The sequence below is a fragment of the Nycticebus coucang genome, chromosome 12 (assembly GCF_027406575.1).
Source record: "Nycticebus coucang isolate mNycCou1 chromosome 12, mNycCou1.pri, whole genome shotgun sequence".
Lineage (NCBI taxonomy): Eukaryota > Metazoa > Chordata > Mammalia > Primates > Lorisidae > Nycticebus > Nycticebus coucang.
Genome location: NC_069791.1, coordinates 67,969,319 through 67,987,942, shown reverse-complemented (window position 1 = coordinate 67,987,942; position 18,624 = coordinate 67,969,319). Strand labels below are relative to the sequence as shown.

At 40.4% G+C, this 18,624-nt stretch overlaps 2 protein-coding genes across 5 annotated transcripts in view; one reads left to right on the top strand and one right to left on the bottom strand.

Moving 5' to 3' along the window:
• PMS2 (PMS1 homolog 2, mismatch repair system component) overlaps positions 1–8,894 on the bottom strand; it is a 31,623-nt gene extending 22,729 nt beyond the window's left edge. The window contains exons 1-7 of one of the 2 annotated variants that reach the window (XM_053554512.1): positions 8,814–8,894; positions 6,391–6,525; positions 5,684–5,770; positions 5,382–5,484; positions 4,554–4,737; positions 1,764–1,931; positions 953–1,050 (exon numbers count right to left, since the gene is read on the bottom strand). In XM_053554512.1, coding sequence (XP_053410487.1) covers positions 953–1,050; positions 1,764–1,931; positions 4,554–4,685 — 398 coding nt within the window. In that variant the 5' untranslated portion in view covers positions 4,686–4,737; positions 5,382–5,484; positions 5,684–5,770; positions 6,391–6,525; positions 8,814–8,894. Of the gene's footprint in view, positions 1–952; positions 1,051–1,763; positions 1,932–4,553; positions 4,738–5,381; positions 5,485–5,683; positions 5,771–6,390; positions 6,531–8,813 lie in introns of both variants that reach the window. The other variant, XM_053554511.1, reaches the window with a different exon arrangement.
• A 127-nt stretch (positions 8,895–9,021) lies between these two features.
• Positions 9,022–18,545, top strand: AIMP2 (aminoacyl tRNA synthetase complex interacting multifunctional protein 2). Of its 3 annotated transcripts, none has more exons than XM_053554518.1 (4): positions 9,022–9,182; positions 13,171–13,377; positions 16,158–16,389; positions 18,013–18,545. In XM_053554518.1, exons 1-4 carry the CDS (start codon positions 9,168–9,170, stop codon positions 18,408–18,410), a joined length of 852 nt encoding a protein of 283 aa, XP_053410493.1. In that variant the 5' UTR covers positions 9,022–9,167; the 3' UTR covers positions 18,411–18,545. The 3 variants fall into 3 exon arrangements, with proteins under 3 accessions (XP_053410493.1, XP_053410492.1, XP_053410494.1); XM_053554517.1 differs by having other exon boundaries at positions 9,022–9,302; XM_053554519.1 differs by lacking the exon at positions 13,171–13,377 and having other exon boundaries at positions 9,022–9,302.
• The last annotated feature ends 79 nt before the right edge of the window (positions 18,546–18,624 follow it).

Here is an 18,624-nt window from a genome sequence, read left to right as displayed (position 1 = left end):
ATTCTTTAAATGAAATAAAAATAAAACACCTTGGTGATATGCTGGTAAATATCACTATTCTAGTCTATGTGCATCGGTGCTCCATCTTAATGAATCCTGAAAGAACCTAGATCTTCTGGAATGGTCTAGGGCTCCTACAGCCAACAAACCTACCACAGGTAATTCTATGGGTTCAAAATGTACTTGTTTCAGCTCTCCTTTTATCTTTCCTATTGAACCTTTGGCCTTCATGTAAGCAATGGGTCTCCCTTCAAACATATTCTCAGAGCCTTGGTATTGTCTCATTGGTTTGCCAATGGAGTCTAAGCCTTATGTTCAGGATCTTTGCCCATGTTCCCTTCCCTTTTAAAATCGGCTCCCAGTTAGCAAACTCCCATTTACTAACATGTTGTAAAGTGCTAATTCTACATGAAAACACCCCAGGGATATCTGTGAAGAACATCTTAACATGAAGAAATGAAACTCTGGGCGGTGCCTGTGGCTCAGCGAGTAGGGCGTCGGCCCCATATACCTGAGGTGGTGGGTTTGAGCCCGGCCCAGCCAAAAACTGCAAAAAAAAAGAAATGAAACTCTATTTTTGTAATTTCAGACATAAGCCAAAAGAAAGCAGAGTAAGAACAAACACTATGGATCTTTACAAGGCCAAACCTACTTATGGAAGTGTCTATTTTCGTATATCACAAATGATGATCTGAACTGCCTTCATCAAAAAGTCAATTATACATAACATAATTTAAGTTATTCTAACTAGAGTCTTAAAAACAAACTCAACAGAAAACCCCCTGAAATGTACCAGTTAACCAGAATATTGTTTGAATTAAGTAACTGAGTCCTTCTTATAAATTCTCTCTCAGCAGTAATACTGCCCAAGGTTTCATAAAGAAAATAAAAAAACTGTAAACCTTAAAATCACTATCTTTTAATGTAGTTTTCCTGGAAGCAATCTACTTACTAAAACAGATTATGCAGCGCATCGGAACAGCTCAGACCGTACTCTTCACAGACAGAGTCACTAGGGGGCAGCTGAACAAAAGGAATGAGGCTTTGCAACTAAAATAGAAACCAAGAATCACAGTTATTTCCTAATGAAGACAAGAAGGATCCAACAATAGAATAGAAGATACAATGAGAGTTTTTGTTTATTTTCTTTCCTGGTCAAGCTATCCACGTTAAGAGCACAAAGAACTAAAAGAGTCTTTTTAAATGTTTTAAAGTGTTAAAATAATTTTTATTTTAGATGAAGAAAGATGAAAACATTTGAGCTCTTACTTATGCACAATCAACAAGCTGCACACAATAATTGAGAGGTTAAGAACTGAAAATGAGAGATTATTCTGAGAAGAGAACAAAAGGAATCGGAGCCCAGGTCTGTGTGGGCAATGTGGCCTTTATTCACTTGGGTACAAGTGGGCTGAATTCAAAAAAGAAGTCAGTACGTGGGTTAAGGCAGATGGGAATAAAAGAACTTGGAGGGGTAGGGATTGGCACATTCATTCCTTCTTGGGCAGGCCATTCTTTCCTGGGAGGGATGATTCTATTTGGGCTGGTCCCTATATTCGGCCCTAACAATAATTTATATTTTTTCAAAGACAGAGTTAAAAGATATAGTATGCTATCCTCTGGAAGAATAAAATAAAAAACTTTCAGCTATCAAAAAATTTTTGTTTTAGGTACTTAAAATTCTATTCTATTGAAAAGGACAACAGAAACCTACCCTAATCACTGGAGCAATAAAATGTGTTTAAGTAACTGGCCATTACTACCTGTTTCTGCCCAAATACAGATCCGATATTTTCCTTTATGCTGGAGCTTCCACTTGTGCATACAACAGGCTGTCGTTTTCCTTGTCCAAGCTGATTGGTGCAACTTATACGGATGCCTGCTGAAATGATGCAGTATGCATGTAAGACCTGGACCATTTTGGCATATTCCTGTTTAAAAAACACAAACACAAGACTCTACATTACTTTACTCTTACAGGAATCACATGGTTAAGTTATAACATTCAACTCAAGGTTCTCCTATCACCTCACAAATAAGGGGAAATATTATTGACAGAATAATCTACCTACAAAGAGGCACCTTCCTATATACTATAGCCCAGAGCCTTTGGTTCCTAGACACACTCGTTTCACTTCCAGATGTTCCATGTCCAATGCTATGAAAATCAAGAAATACATTCCCTTGACCTTGTAATCCCTTCCCCAGAAATGTACCCTTGTAGAAAGATATGCACAAGCATACAAAGATATATTAAAAAAAAAAAAATCACTGAAACAATATGTAACTGTGAAAAATCAGAAACTAAGCAACCATCAGCAAGGAGTTGATTAAATTATGATATATCCATATCATGGTGGAACGACAAACAATAAGGTAGTTCACATAGACCAAAGAAAATAATTATAATATCTAAAAGTCACACACCTGTATGTATAATAGCATCCTAGTTATTTAAAAATATGTAAACATACATGTAAAGACTGCATATATAGGCTTGGCGTCCATAGCACAGTGGTTACCGTGCCAGCCACATACACCAAGGCTGGCAGGTTTGAACCCGGCCTGGGCCAACTAAACAACAATGACAAATACAACAAAAAAATAGCCAGGCGTTGTGACGGGCGCCTGTAGTCCCAGCTACTCTGGAGGCTGAGGCTAGAGAATCACTTGACCCCAAGAGTTTGAGGTTGCTGTGAGCTATGGCACCATGGCACTCTACCAAGGGTGACAAAGTGAGACTCTGTCTCAAAAAAAAGAAAAAAAAAGATTGCATATATACATACACGTTTAAAATCTAAAGGATATAAACCATACTTGGAGGCAAGGCAGAGAAAACTTCAACTTTCAACCATATACAATTCTATATGATTTGAATGCTGTACATTCTATATTACTTGCATCATTACATTTTTTTACTTTATCTTGAAAATTATTATAATATTTATAAGTACATGAAATTAAAAGAACACTGAAGAAGTATACAAACTATTGATGACAGTCATCTCTGAGAAGCAAAGTTTTATATTCCTGTGTTTTTCTAAGGCACTAATTTTCTACCACAAGTTGCAAAAAAAGTTTTCTCTATTTTTGTAGAATTTAATAATGTGAAAAATTATCACAAACTGCTATACAAGTAAAAGTTTTTAGCTGCAACATTTAAGAACTTTTTAGATTATAAGAACTATACCTCCATATATAAAATATGTGTTCAAAAAAGAAAAACACAAGGAAGACAACAGAAAACACATGAGATATCATATCCAAGGAAAACCACTGATAACATGAAAGCATGTACTCTTCCAGCCTTTATTCTGTGCATATTTAGGAGAGTTGTTTTAATAAAACTAAAATCATATAATATAGACAGTTTTATAATCTGCTTTTTAAACACAACTATGTAACATTTAGCTGTTTCACTTGCGTGCAAATTCGTGAAGATTGTAGTAAGTCATTTTTCAGGGAACCAAGAGAAATAATCTTATAAAAAAATAAAGACAGAATCAAAAATAATGTTATTTCTTAAAGGACCCATTTCCCCTATTAGAATACCTAATGAACACCATTTGATGACTCTTTTCTTTCTTTTCTTTTCTTTGAGACAAGAGTCTCACTTTATCACCTTCAGTAGAGTGCCATGGCGCCACAGCTCACAGCAACCTCAAACTCTTGGACTCAAGCGATTCTTTTGCCTCAGCCTCCAAGTAGCTGAGACTACAAACACCTGCTACAATGCCCAGCTATGTTTAGAGATGAGGTTTTGCTCTGGCTCTAGATCAGGCATTCTACCCACCTTGGCCTCCCTGTGTGCTAGGATTACACACGTGAGCCACTGAGCCCAGCCTTGATGACGCTTTTCTTTTTTTTTTTTTTTTTTTGTAGAGACAGGGTCTCACTTTATGGCCCTTGGTAGAGTGCCGTGGCCTCACACAGCTCACAGCAACCTCCAACTCCTGGGCTTAGGCAATTCTCCTGCCTCAGCCTCTCGAGCAGCTGGGACTACAGGCGCCCGCCACAACGCCCGGCTATTTTTTTGTTGCAGTTTGGCCGGGGCTGGGTTTGAACCCGCCACCCTCGGTATATGGGGCCGGCGCCCTGCTCACTGAGCCACAGGCACCGCCCGATGACGCTTTTCAAGAAAAGAAAGGAGGCAAGGGAAGAAGCAAACAAAACATTTCTCAAAAAATTACAGGAAAAGAATCAACTAAAGAGTAAACATATTTGGTAATTTTTTTATTCATATATATATTATCAATACTATTAAAAACTGGGATTGTGGTGGCGCCTGTGGCTCAGTGAGTAAGGCCCCGGCCCCATATACCAAGGGTGGTAGCTTCAAACCTGGCCCCAGCCAAACTGCAACAAAAACTAGCCGGGCATTGTGGCGGGTGCCTGTAGTCCCAGCTACTCCAGAGACTGAGGCAAGAGAATCACCTAAGCCCAGGAGTTGAAGGTTGCTGTGAGCTGTATGGTGCCACAGCACTCTACCAAGGGCAATAAAGTGAGACTCTGTCTCTACAAAAAAAAAAACTGGGATTGTAAATTTACTGTACCTTTTTAATATTCCTTTGAAATTCCTTATGGCGTACTGGTAGTGTGTAAAAGAGCTGCTGCACACTGACTGTTGTCCCCCTGGGTCGTGGGTAAGGGGTTTTCTGGACAATTTTCCCATTGTGATCAAACATCAGTCGAGTTCCAACCTTTGCAGATGTATGGCAGGTAGAAATAGTTACATCACTGTAAGAAAAAGCCAAGAATGGTATGTTTAGTTAGAGACTGAAAACTTTCTTTAAGAAGATGATGACCCCACTGAGGTAATCAAGATTTAAGTGGATGAGAAGTCATCATAAAACCTAAGAATTGGCACCCAAGAAATTAGTGAAATGGGGAGTTTCAATAAATGCTTTGATAAAAAGTTTTGATTTAGTTTTTAGGTTGAACTATATATAAAACAAAGAATCTCAAAATATATTCCCAAATAGAGATGCATTTATCAGATTTGTCACTACCAGTCTAACACTTTTTAAAAAAGAATCCAAAAGATATAATAATTCAAATGTATAAGTAATTATAAAAATAAGAATCTGTGCTATAATTAAATGCATACTTTGGGTTTTTTTCCTTAAAAATTGAAAACAAATTAAAACTAATGGTACCTATTATTTATTATTTACATTAAAATTGAGAAATTACTGATTTACAATACTATTTGCTTCATTTTATTCATTTATTGTTCACATTTCAACAAATCAGAAGTCAGAAGCTGAGACACTGAGATAGGAAAATGTAAATAATAATGACTCTAATTATTATTAGACTTTTTAATTTTCAGAGAGGTTTTTTAATCAAGGACAAGTTAATGGATAAAAACATTGCATCACCTCAGTGCACAGAGTGAACTCAGAGCTTCTCCCCGAAAGCCGAAAGTTTCAACCTGAGTTAGGTCAGCAAACTCTTGAATCTTAGAAGTGTGATGTTTCAGAGCTGAAAGAGAGTATAAAGGAAGGCCCAAGATAGATAGATAGATAGATAGATAGATATGTATCGCAGTGAATATACACAATATCTTCCAAAGTAACTGGTTTTAAAAAACTGTCTTTGTGTTTTCTAAGTCAGTATTATCCAAAATTCTGAGCCACTTGGCCCAACTATTTTATGATACAATCGAAAAAATTCAACTTACTTAAGCCTTCAAAGTTTTCTTCTTCTACCCCGCATCCATTGTCTGAAACTTCAACGAGATCCACCCCATAGTCTTTAAGTCTTACATCTAAAAAGTTTAAAATATTTGTGTATTTCTCAAAGATTGGTCCATATTAAAGCTTTTATAGTAACAGTATTTAAAATAAATAATGCAAATCTGAGAGTCATGACTACATTTTTAGTTAAATGTACTATTGTTATTTTGCATATTTCATCTTAAAAGTCCTTTTTGGCTATTTAGTAGCCTAGATTAAACAGTTTTGTTTTTTCTTTCATTTGAAAGGAATAATTTTAACACAGTCATTAAAGAAAACAGGCTGTGGAATCAGACTTTCTGGATATTTAACTAGCTTTATAACCTCAAAAATAAAAAAGTAAATTTCCTGTCCTTTAATTTCCTCATCTGTAAAATAGAGATAATAATAATAATTCCTATCTGATATAGTTATTCTGCAGATTACATGATATTCCATGTATAATAATTAGCACAATGCCTGCTAAGTAAAAACACAATACAAGTTATTACTACCTAAATACGAGGCACATATTATGCAATAGGTGCTAACTTGAACTTAAATATAACAACTTCATGGTATACCAACACTTAATTGTCTTATTACAGTAATGAATTTTTCCTGAGTAAAATAATTGATTATCTCTCATGGTGTTAAACTCTCCCAAACTTACCAACATTAGTGGCACCAGCATCCACACTATTTTCTACCAGCTCCTTCACAGCAGTGCTTAAACTCAGTACCACCTGCCCAGAACAAATCTGATGGACTGACTTCTGATCAATAGGTTTGATGGCCTTAGCAGGTTCTGTACTAAAAAAATCAGTTTTACAAGACACAAAGCAGTTATGTTCTTTCATTCTGACTCTAAATGTGGGAAATGACTCATCACTTTTAATAACTTATTTGTCCAATCTATTCTATTCATTTATTATATTAACATAGCTCTTTATAATTTCATAAATATAAACATTGTGCTACATACAATCTTTAAAGACCTGTCAAAAATACTTCTGAATAGATACTTCAAATTCAATATATACTTAATATCTATTGAATATAGATACTGGCATCTACATGGAGCCTCAAGCTACCATAATCTTTTGCAACAATAGATCTTCTTTTTTGCAAATTGAAAACAACATTTCCTTTTTTTTTTTTTTTTCTTTTGAGGCAGAGTCTCACTTGGTAGAGGGCCTCGGCCTTAGCTCACAGCAACCTCAAACTCTCAAGTGATCTTCTTGCTTCAGCCTCCCAAGTAGCTGGGACTACAGGTGCCTGCCACAATGTCTCTATTTTTTAGAGACAGGGTCTCACTGGGGCTCAGGCTGGTCTGGAACCTGTGAGCTCAGGCAATCTACCTGCCTCAGCCTCCCAAGCGCTGGGATTACACGCATGAGCCACTGCACCCACCTGAAAGCAACATTTCTTGCATAATTTGAAAGATCAAGAGTATGCCGGGAAATACACAGTGTTTATGTCAAAACCATCTCAGAAGTGAGGTACCACATGCATGATAGCAACTCCCATACTGTACATAGTTGCCTTGGAAAACCCACTCTAAATCCCAGCTACTAATCACTACCTTAGTAAAGACCCTCAAAAGTTCCCGTTGTACCAGCTTTAAGAGTTTTACAACTACTTTGTCCCCACTTTCTCCTACTCTGTCATTCTCCATACTCCTACTAGAATTATTTCTGAAACCACAAATCTCGTCAAGTAGTTTTTCTATTTAAAAAATTTACTAGTGCCCCAATGCCTACTATATGAAGTTTAAAATCTACTCAATACTGGGCCCTTTCTAATCCTTTTCCCTTCACCAACTCCCCTATATTTTAGTCAGTGAACAACTGTTTGCTGAATATCACAAGTTCTTTTAGACACTGCGCTTTGTCTAAGTCGATCTCTCTGTCTAAACTGCTCCCTTCTTCCTCCAGTTCCAATATGTTCATTAAGTCAGCCATTTCCCCTAAACGTTTGGTTTTACTGATAACTTGGGTATAACAGAATGCAAGAACCTCCGTGGAAGAGAAATTCTGGGGTATTTCCCACAGCATCTAAAGCACAGGAGACCCTCAAAAAACTCTTATGAAATAAAGGAACGACCATTTTTCTTTTTTTCTTTTTTTAAGAGACAGAGTCTCACTTTGTCGCCCTTGGTACAGTGCTGTGGCGTCACAGCTCACAGCAACCTCCAACTCCCGGGCTTAGGCGATTCTCTTGCCTCAGCCTCCCAAGTAGCTGGGACTGCAGGCGCCCGCCACAACGCCCGGCTATTTTTTGGTTGCAGTTTGACGGGGGCCGGGTTCGATCCAGCCACCCTCAGTATATGGGGCCAGCGCCCTACTCACTAAGCCACAGGCGCCGCCCAGGAACAACCATATTTACTCTTACATTCTACCTTGCCAACAATCTCACTTGTTTGTCTACAACGCGAAACTGTAGATGACATCACATAAAATGGAAAGCATCTCTAAAAATTTGTGTATTTGGCAACACACCATAATAGCCTACAGGTCCATTTCTGGTGTTTATTTTGAGGAGAGGGTGGTACAATTAAATACAGGCAGCAAATTTCTGTTTGCGAATCTGACATTAAACACAATAGTGTAGGCCGGAGTCGCTACCCCGAAGACAGTGGCATAGCAGCCAAAAATCACGTACTGGAGCAGATATATAAGTACTGCATTTTAAAGAAACCGTTCGGGTATGCAAATTAGGATGTGCCTTGAGGCGCCCTCCTCCCCAAAGTATTTTTAAAGAGAGAGAAATCGGGTAAAACGGAAATGAATTCAGTCTATGCGCCGGCTTCAAGTCCACAGCTTTGTAACGGTGTCTGGACAGCGTATGCCTGGGAGAGAGCCGAATTCAAATCCTCCAAGTGGCGATTGCCGCCGCCAGCCCAAGACGCAGAAAGGGGACCGACCCTGGCCTCAAAGCGCATCGGGTCAGAGGAGCGCTAAGAACGCCGCTCCAAGGCTTTTACGCCGCGGGCTCGCCACGCTCCTCGGCCACTTTCCCCTCCTTTCCACAGGGCTGGAATGCCATGGGCCTTAGAAAGGGCGATCGTCAGGGTAGACCGGAAGCCCAGCTCACCTCTCACCCTCAGCTCGCTCCATAGATGCAGAATCCGATCAGCCTCCGAGACAGCTCGAGAGCTCCCGCCCTAAATCCCACACGGGGCCCCACCTCCCTGGCGCCCATTGGCTGTTTTCCACGCTGTGCCCCGCCCCTTCCGGGCGGGGTGGCAAATACTTCCCATCTCTCCGTTTCGCTTATTGGCTCTGTCAAAGGTCGAGTCCGTGGCGTTCAGAGAGCCCAGGCCAATTAGAGCGCACAGACTGCGTTTTCCCAAACGGCCGCAACTGGAAAGAGGTGGCTGTGACCGGTCGTTGCTTAATTCGGTTTCTCAGCGTTCCTCTGAGGCGCCACCGTTAACTTGGTTCTGCGATGCCGATGTACCAGGTAAAGCCCTATCACGGGGGCGGCGCACCCCTCCGTGTAGAGCTTCCCACCTGCATGTACCGGCTCCCCAACGTACACGTCAGGACCGGCGGCCCGGCGCCGGACACGGGCCACGTGCAGGTACGAGTGCGCGGCCCCTGCCCAGTGCGCAGGCGCGGAGGGCGGCCGCTGCCGGATTTTATTACCCTACCACCACCACCGTAGCGGGTGGATCCCCTACACCTAGTTCACTACTGACAGCCAGCCCGCGCGTCACCCCAACTTTTGTCTGTCAAAATGTCTCTTCTTTTTGTTACATATGGCCGCTTAAGCTTTTTCATTAGGAAAGTTTATCCTTCGAAAAGTGATTAGCATATAAATGTTTGCTTTGAGGAATTACTGAGCGAACCCAAGAGTTACTACCACCCAGCTTGACATACATCGTCACCGCCCTACCCTTCCCGCTTATAACTTTCTCCCGAAGATCTTGACTTTTATGGTAATGATGTCCTGCTTGTCTCCATTATTTTGTCAACTAAATTTGCATCCGGAAACAATATAGTCTTGATATGGTATGTGGTAGGTGTTCTGTTGTGTCTGGCATCTTTTTTGAAGACATTATTTTAAGAGTTATTTTGTTGCTGGTAACAACAAAGTTTTCGTCTTTTCAGTAGTGTAGTGCTCCGTTGCAGGACTCTCCCACCATTACTTAGGTATCCTACCGCCTATGGACACCGGATTGTTTTCCCTTTTCTGCTGTTATGAATACTTCTGCAACGAATTTTATACTAGAGCAAGCATAGTGTATATACTTAAAGGAATGGGATTGGTGGCTTAGTGGGCAGGTCTATCTTACACTTAACTAAATATTATTTTCCCAAGTGGTTATACTGGTTTCTGCTCTGAGAATTCCTGATGCTAGTATCCTTCCCAAAGCTGGTGTGTGTAAAGTAGTATCCTAGTGTGGTTTTAGTTAAGTTGAAGACTTGTTCATGTTTACTGACTTTTGATTGCTCTTTTGTGACTTACCTGCTCAAGTCTTTCATTCTTTTATCAATTGCAAATAAACATGTTACGTTTCCAGCAGTAGAAAGATATGTCCATTCCGTCAGAAAATTGGTGAATAGATAACTTCCGCAATCTCTTTTCCCCCTGCCTGTTATCCTTCAATTTGTCTATTGAGCCATTCGGCTTTCTGCCTATATTGGAAGGGAGGGAGGAAGATTAGTTTGAAACCAAATGTTATCCCACTACAGAGCTAAGACAAAAAGTAGCAGATGTGGTTCAGTGGGCCAACTGCAGACTGTTATGGAGTCTTGGCCCAGTACCTCTTCAACTCAGTCCCTTGCAACGGAAAAGAAAACCCAGAATGGAGACTTATCACTTCTCATTTAAGACCAAGTTTGGGGGTTTTGGTTTGCTTCTTTTTAAATATGTTGCCTCATTTCCCTTGAGTTTTTATCTGTAAACTGCTGTTTCAGAAGGCACACAATCCCACTCTAGCAATTTCTCTAGCAGAAGATAATTTGGATAGACAAATATAGTAGATCCTCTGTAAGTTGACCACCCAAGAGACTGTAACAAACTGGTCAACACATAGAGGTGGTCAACATGAGGAACTAGGCCTACTGGACTGATATGTACATGTGGTGCTACGTACAGTCTATGAAAATTAGGTCAATTTGAGGTGGTTAGTGAAGGGAGGTGGTCAACTACGGAGGTTCTAGAAACGGAGGAATTAGAAATCTGGCATTTCTGGGGTAAACGAGAAACACCAAAAGAATAAGCTGTATGTAAATATACATAAATTAAACACAACATACCAAGTCACAATCTAGTCTCAGGAAGGAAAATAAGAAGGTACTGATGAGGTAGAGCAGATCTTGAGCATTTTAGTGTTACTCAGATCACTCAGCTGCACTCAGGGCTCATAAGTCACAGGCCATGTTGTGGATGCAGTACTTAAGACATTCTTTAGTGCTGACTGAGTTTTGAATCCATTAGGTGCTTTTCTGGCCTTAGTAGGGCAGGCACCATACTGCCATCGGTAGAAATAAGCAAGATTGTGCACAAATAGTGCACAGGTTGATTAAAATAGATTAGAAACATTACTCAGAAGGTCTGTCACTGACTAACAGAATGTTACACAGGTAGTATCCCTGCCTGTCATGCATCGTAGGTTTCAGTCTTATTTCCTGTTGGCACCTAATTATTTCATTGGCATTCTAAACTCGGTTTTTCCTTGTTCCACCCAGAAGCCAGTGAACTTACAGTTCTTAAGAGCAGCAGACACAGGAGTAAATAAAAGTTAACCAGACAAATGAAGAGGGAAGAATGTTGCAGATAGAGAGAATAACACATGTAAAGGTCCTGTGAGAGGTGGGAGTGTACTCTTTTTAGGAACTCACAGGACAGTGTGGCTAGAGTGCATAGCAAGAAGGGAATTGTGTGAGGTGAGGCAACAAGGGGCCAAATCATACAAAATATTTACTAAGCCACATTAAGGATTTAACTTTTTATCCAAGAGCCTAAGAGGTTAGCAAGGGAGGATAGTGGTGACAGATTTGAGTTTGTTTTTTAAAATCTCTGTAGCTGTCATCTTATGGGATAGATTTGGAGGGGGTGGACCAGAATGCATGCGTGCAAGGTGACCAGTTAGAAAATAGGCCAGGTGAAAAATGGTGGCCTGACCTTAGTCTGTGACAGTGCAGGCATGCTTAGAAGCCAGTGGATTCCAAAAATATTTAGGAGGTAAAATTGACAAACAGTTGGATATGCAAATGAGGAAGGTATAACGAGTGAATAGTGGAGAAACTGGTGTTCTAGGAACATTGAGCTTGCCTGCACACGAACGAGAGCAAGGACTCATTCTCTACTCCCATTGTATGATCGAAGCACACTTATAGTAATCTCAAGGGCACAGCCTATTCTGTCCTAAGCATTTTCCACATACTTACTGTAGTCTTTGTTCTCTCAGCCCAAAATGATTATCTGTTCTGTTATTGTACAATGTGAATTTACTGAGAAGTTTCTTGTTAATTTTTTTTTCACTTCAAGTTGCTGCATTAGTATTATTATTATTATTTTAAGAGACAGAGTCTCACTTTATTGCCCTGGTTAGAGTGCTGTGGCATCACAGCTCATAGCAACCTCAAACTCCTGGGCTTAAGCGAGTAGCCTCCTGAGTCGCTGGGACTACAGGCACCCACCACAACGCCTGGCTATTTTTTGTTACAGTTTGGCCAGGACCAGGTTTCAACCCTCAGTATGTGGGGCCAGCACCCTACCCACTGAGCCACAAGCGCCGCCCCTTATTATACTACTTTTTAAAGTATATGGAGTTTGAGATTTTTTTTTTTATCTACAAATGCTATTGGTTCTTCACTATGTACCAGATACTATGCTAGGCGACAAGGATGAACAGATTCAGTGAATAAACAATGTAAATGATCCCCATTCATGAAATTATACACTTCAGCAGTGAAAAAGTTCTAGATGTTGCTAAGATCTGAGTTTTAGTACTTCCTTGAAAACGACTTGGAGAATTACTTATTTGGCCCCATGAGCAGGCTTCCATACCAAAGGAAACTTTTTTAAACCTTGTCTGTGCTCCATTTTCCCTTCTAGTTGTATAAAATAGTTACATCCCATCCTCCCCATCTTCACTACATGTTTAAGCAAAGTGTTTGAATTAGTTTATTAATAATAAAGTACAATTTGTGTTCATTTTCTACCTTTCCCTGCTCTTAGACTAAATTACCTGAAATAGGAATCATACAGTTTCAAGGTGGTTTTCATTCATGTTTTTTGTTTTGAAGCATTTGTGGATCAATTTGCGGAGTCCTACTGGATTATGGGGAAAATGAAGTGATTCTGATCCTTCATTTTAGTAGCTTTTAAAGGATGGGAGGTTTGGTGAGCGCATAGAGCAAAGTAAGCCAAGTGATCAGATTTAAACAGACTATTTTGATGTGAGAGGAAATGAACACTTGGGTGTTGGTTTGTTTAGGAGGAATCTGACCCATCTCTGCAAGCTCTTGAGTCTCACCAAGATGATATTTTAAAACGTTTATATGAGTTGAAAGCTGCAGTTGATGGTCTCTCCAAGATGATTCAAACACCAGATGCAGACTTGGATGTAACCAACATAATCCAAGCCGATGAGCCCACTGCTTTAACAACCAATGCACTGGACTTGAATTTAGTGCTTGGAAAGGTAAGTTTGTTTTGAAAGCTGAGAAATGTCAGTGTGTTGGGGTTTTGTTAGTGTAAAATAAATGTGCTAAAAATTGTGTGATTAAAGCATTCCTTTTCTGGCTTTCAAATGAAGAGCAAAGAGCATACTTTTTCTCCACTAAATGACTGTGCCTTTGCACAGAACAGATTCATGAGGTGTGCGTAAAGCCAAACTAAGCTCTAGGACTAAAGCTCCTTTTGACTTCTCAGACCAAGTGGAGAACAGGGAGGATATGCAGGCAGAGAGGGAGTCAAGAAAAGTCACAGCCAGGCGGCGCCTGTGGCTCAATGAGTAGGGCGCCGGCCCCATATGCCGAGGGTGGTGGGTTCGGACCCAGCCCCGGCCAAACTGCAACAAAAAATAGCCGGGCGTTGTGGCGCGCACCTGTAGTCCCAGCTACTTGGGAGGCTGAGGCAAGAGAATAGCGTAAGCCCAAGAGTTAGAGGTTGCTGTGAGCCGTGTGACGCCACGGCACTCTACCCGAGGGCGGTACAGTGAGACTCTGTCTCTACAAAAAAATTAATTAATTAATTAATTAATTAAAAAAAAAAAGTCACAGCCTCTGCCATTCTGGGCATGGTTCCAGCAACCTCCAAGTCAGGAACTGATCACAGCTTGTTGGCTCAGTGCTTCTCAGACTGTTCAGCAGAGGCAACACTGACTCTTTTTGAGAGTATCCCAACTTTCAGAACCTTGGCTGCCCAAGCACTGAAGCTGGAAATATATTGCTAGTTGGTCACAATTTCATACTTCAAAAGCATTTTGCTTAAATTTAGCTGTATTAAAAGTTGCATCAGCAGTTTTCCTGATTGAAGTTTATTAGAGTTCAGCTAATTTAGGGGACAAGTAGTGTGTAAAGAAAGTCTTATTACTTACAAAGTGGCATTTGAGAGTTCAAAAGGATTTGTCTCAAGAATCTCTAATACCGCTCACGCCTGTAATCCTAGCATTCTGAGAGGCTGAGGCGGGTGAATTGCCTGAGCTCACAGGTTCAGAGACCAGCCTGAGCCAGAGTGAGACCTCCTCTCTAAAAAACAGACTGGCATTGTGGTGGGCTCCTGTAGTCCCAGCTACTTGGGCGGCTGAGGCAACAGAATCACTTAAGCCAAAGAGTTTGAGGTTGCTGTGAGCTATGACATTACAACACTCTACCAAGCGTGAAAAAATCAGATTCTGTCTTAAAAAAAAAAGGAGAATCTCTAATATCCTCCTCAAGAATTGATAGGGAGGCTTGGCACCTATAGCACAGTAGTTACAGTGCCAGCCACATCCACCAAAGTTGGCAGGTTCAAACCCAGCTCGGGCCAGCTAAGCAACAATGACAACTGCAACAAAAAAATAGCCAGGCGGTGTGGTGGGTGCTTGTAGACCCAGCTACTTGGGAGGCTGAGTCAGGAGAATCGCTTGAGTCCAAGAGTTTGAAGTTGCTATGAGCTATGACACTACAGCACTCTACTGAGGGCAATATAGTGAGACTCTGTCTCAAAAAAAAAAAAAAAATTGATATGGAATAGCCCTAAAGACCTAAAAAGTAACAACATTGCAGCATCTCACTCAGCCTCACTTTTTGGTAACCTCTGTACCCCTGTATTTGTATATTCCTTCCCCTGCTCACCCATTCATTTGGTTCTGTTTGCACTGAGGACTCAAGAGAACCAACCAGGTCCCCAGAGAGCTAGCGTCTAGTGGGTGTGTTGTGAGCACACACAGTGATGGGGATTTCTTAGGGTGCTGGGAAGGCTTCTCAGAACACAGTACTCAATCTGAAAATTGATACCTCTGAAGGCAGAGTATAAAGTAATACAATATGTCCAGGAAACTGCAAAGGACTCAGCATAGCTTGATGTGTATAGGACATGAGTCAGGAGTGGCTGACTATATACAGTAAAGCCAAGGAATTTGTCTGCTATTGTTTATATAAATTGCATTTATTAGAGTCAAAGTTATAGGGCCATGGTGACTTACTCCTGTAATCCTTGCACTCTAGGAGGCCTAGGCAGGTGGACTGCCCTGAGCTGAGAGGTTCCAGAGCCTCAGCAAGAGCAAGACCCTTGTCTCTAAAAATAGCTGCAGGTTGTGGTGTGCACCTGTAGTCCCAGCTACTTGGGAGGCTGAGACAAGAGAATAGCTTGAGCCCAAAAGTTGGAGGTTGCTGTGAACTATGACATCACAGCACTCTACCAAGGGTGACCAAGTGAGACTCTGTCTCAAAAAAAAAAAGAGTCAAAGTAGAGAAATAAAATCTTCATCTAAAAAGCTTATCAGTTTGGGCACTTAATATTCTAAAACACAAGGTGTTAACTAATTTCCCCACCACTCAAATTAAGGTAGAAACTATATCCTGTCAGGTGTTTAAAAGATTTAGTAACTGGAATAATTGCATGTATGATTTTTTTTTTTAATATGGTTTTATCTCAGAGGTAAAAGGGATAAATAGAAGTGTCATTCCTGATATGTTGTTTTATTAATGTGATGGTAAAATCAACTTATTTGTAGGGGCCAAAAGTGTAGTGGTAAAGGGGTGAAGTTCACTCCCGTTCCATTTACATTTCTTACTAAGTGAAGTGACCTTGGATAAGTTACTTGGTTCCCTAGGACTCAAGTTTCTCCAGCTGTAAAATGGAGATCATAACCATCCCTTCTTCGTGGGAATGGGTGATCCAGTAAAATTACCCTGGTTATTTAGTTCTTAGCATTAACACCTAGTACGGTGATGTACACTGAGATTGCTTGCTACTTTGTTTTGGTCTTTCCCCCAGGGTTATGGGGCACTGAAAGATATCGTGATCAATGCAAACCCGGCCTCCCCTCCACTTTCCCTGCTTGTGCTGCACAGGCTTCTGTGTGACCACTATAGGGTCCTATCCACTGTGCACACACATTCTTCAGTCAAGAATGTGCCTGAAAACCTTCTCAAGTGCTTTGGAGAACAGACTAAAAAACAACCCCGTCATGAATATCAGCTGGGTTTTACTCTCATTTGGAAGAATGGTAAGTAGAGAGGAATGAGTTCAACTTATATGTAGTTGACCCTTGAACAACACAGGTTTGAACTGCACAGGTTCACTTTTATGCAGATTTTAAAAAATATATTGTAAAAATTTTTGGAGATTTGCAACGATTTGAAAACTGTATAGCCTAGAAATACCAAAAAATTAAGAAAAAGTTATGTCATTTCTACATAAAATATATGTAGATACTACTCTATTTTGTCATTTCCTTCCATAAAATATACACAAATATAAGTTAAAATGTATCAAAACTTAGTTACCATACATGCACCATCTGTAGTCAAAAGAAATGCAAACAAATGTAAGAATAGTGTCAAATCCCAACTGCATAAAACTATAGACATACTATACTACTGTAATAATGCCTCTGGTTGCTGTTGTGGTTGAGTTCAAGTATTGCAAGTATCTGCTTATAATGGGATGATCATCATCTCTGCATGAGCAGTTCATCTCTCTGGTAAACTGCATATTGCAGTAAAAAGTGATCTCTTGAGGTCTTTGAGTATTTTTCATCATGTTCAGTGCAATACTGTAAACCTTGGGTAACATCATGAGACACATATAGTGCCCCTATGCCCCTAGTGATGCTGGAAAAGTTCCCAAGAAGCAAAATCAGGACATTACAAGAAAAAGTTGAATTGCTTGCTATATACCGAAGATTAGGGTTTGAATCTGTGCTTGCCCACCATTTCAAGATAATGAATCCAGTGTAAGGACCATTGTTAATTTAAAAAAAAAAAAAAGTCTTGACGCTATACACTTAGTTGTGAAATACTGTTTTATCTTATATTGAAAATGGTTTTGTGGATGCAGGATTGATATAAGGCATACCTAGGCTGGGCAAGGTGGCTCACACCAGTAGCACTCTGGGAGACCGAGGCGGGCAGATTGCCTGAGCTCACAGGTTTGAGACCAGCCTGAGTCAGAGCAAGACCTCATCTCTAAAAACAGCCAGGCATTGTAGCAGGCACCTGGAGTGCCAGCTACCTGGGAGGCAGAGGCAAGAGAATCGTTTGCACCCAAGACTTTGAGGTTGCTGTGAGCTATGATGCCAGCCATGGAACTCTACCGAGGGCAACAAAGTGTGACTGTCTCAAAAAAATAGGGAGGAAGGGAATACCTAGAGGCTCTAAAATGACTTGAGAAAAACTAAAGTTATTATATGGTAACACAAAGCAAGAGGAAGGTGAAGGATCTGAAGCTGGTGAATATAATGCCAGCAAAGGATGGTTTGCTAATTTTGGTTTTGGCCTAAAAAATGTCAAGATAGGCCAGGCACTTTTGCTCACACCTGTGTTTCCAGTCCTCCAGTTCCTTGAGCAACAGAAGTTAAGAGTAGATGGTTTGCCATCCCTTCTAGCCTGAAAATTGTCATAAATACCAGAAATGGTTACTTGGTTACTTTTTTAAGGTACAGTTTACATTTAAACCCTTTTGAATATTAAATCTTTTGGAGACAGACTAAAAATGTGACATGACATTCTTCTTCAAAATACTTTCCCCTATCATCAGTTCACAATTTTTAGTGACTTTCCCTTTCCATGTTGTATAAATAATTCCTTCAGGGCTACTATTGATGCTACATGATGTGTTTTCTTTACAGTGCCGAAGACTCAGATGAAATTCAGTGTCCAGACCATGTGCCCCATTGAAGGAGAAGGGAACATTGCACGTTTCTTGTTCTCTCTGTTTGGCCAAAAGCATAATGCTGTAAATTCAACCCTCATAGATAGCTGGGTAGACATTGCTATTTTTCAGTTAAAAGAGGGAAGCAGTAAAGAAAAAGCTGCTGTTTTCCGTTCCATGAACTCTGCTCTTGGGAAGAGCCCTTGGCTAGCTGGGAATGAACTCACTGTGGCAGATGTCGTGCTTTGGTCTGTGCTTCAGCAGACCGGAAGCTGCAGTGCAACAGTGCCAGCCAATGTGCAGAGGTGGATGCGGTCTTGTGAAAACCTGGCTCCTTTTAACACTGCCCTCAAGTTCCTTAAAAGTGAATTTTAGTAATGGTTTTTTAATGGTTTAGATTTTTTAAATAGTGCTCTTTCATGCCTGTTGTCAGTAAAGAGACTTGTATTAGAATCAAAGTCTTTTTATTTAGGCCAATTGTCAACTATCAATAAAAGCATCATGTAATTTGTGGTTTTCATTTTATTTAAAATTCAGCAAAATCATGTGGAAATTACCATGACAACTGCCGACTATGTGGGAGGCACTT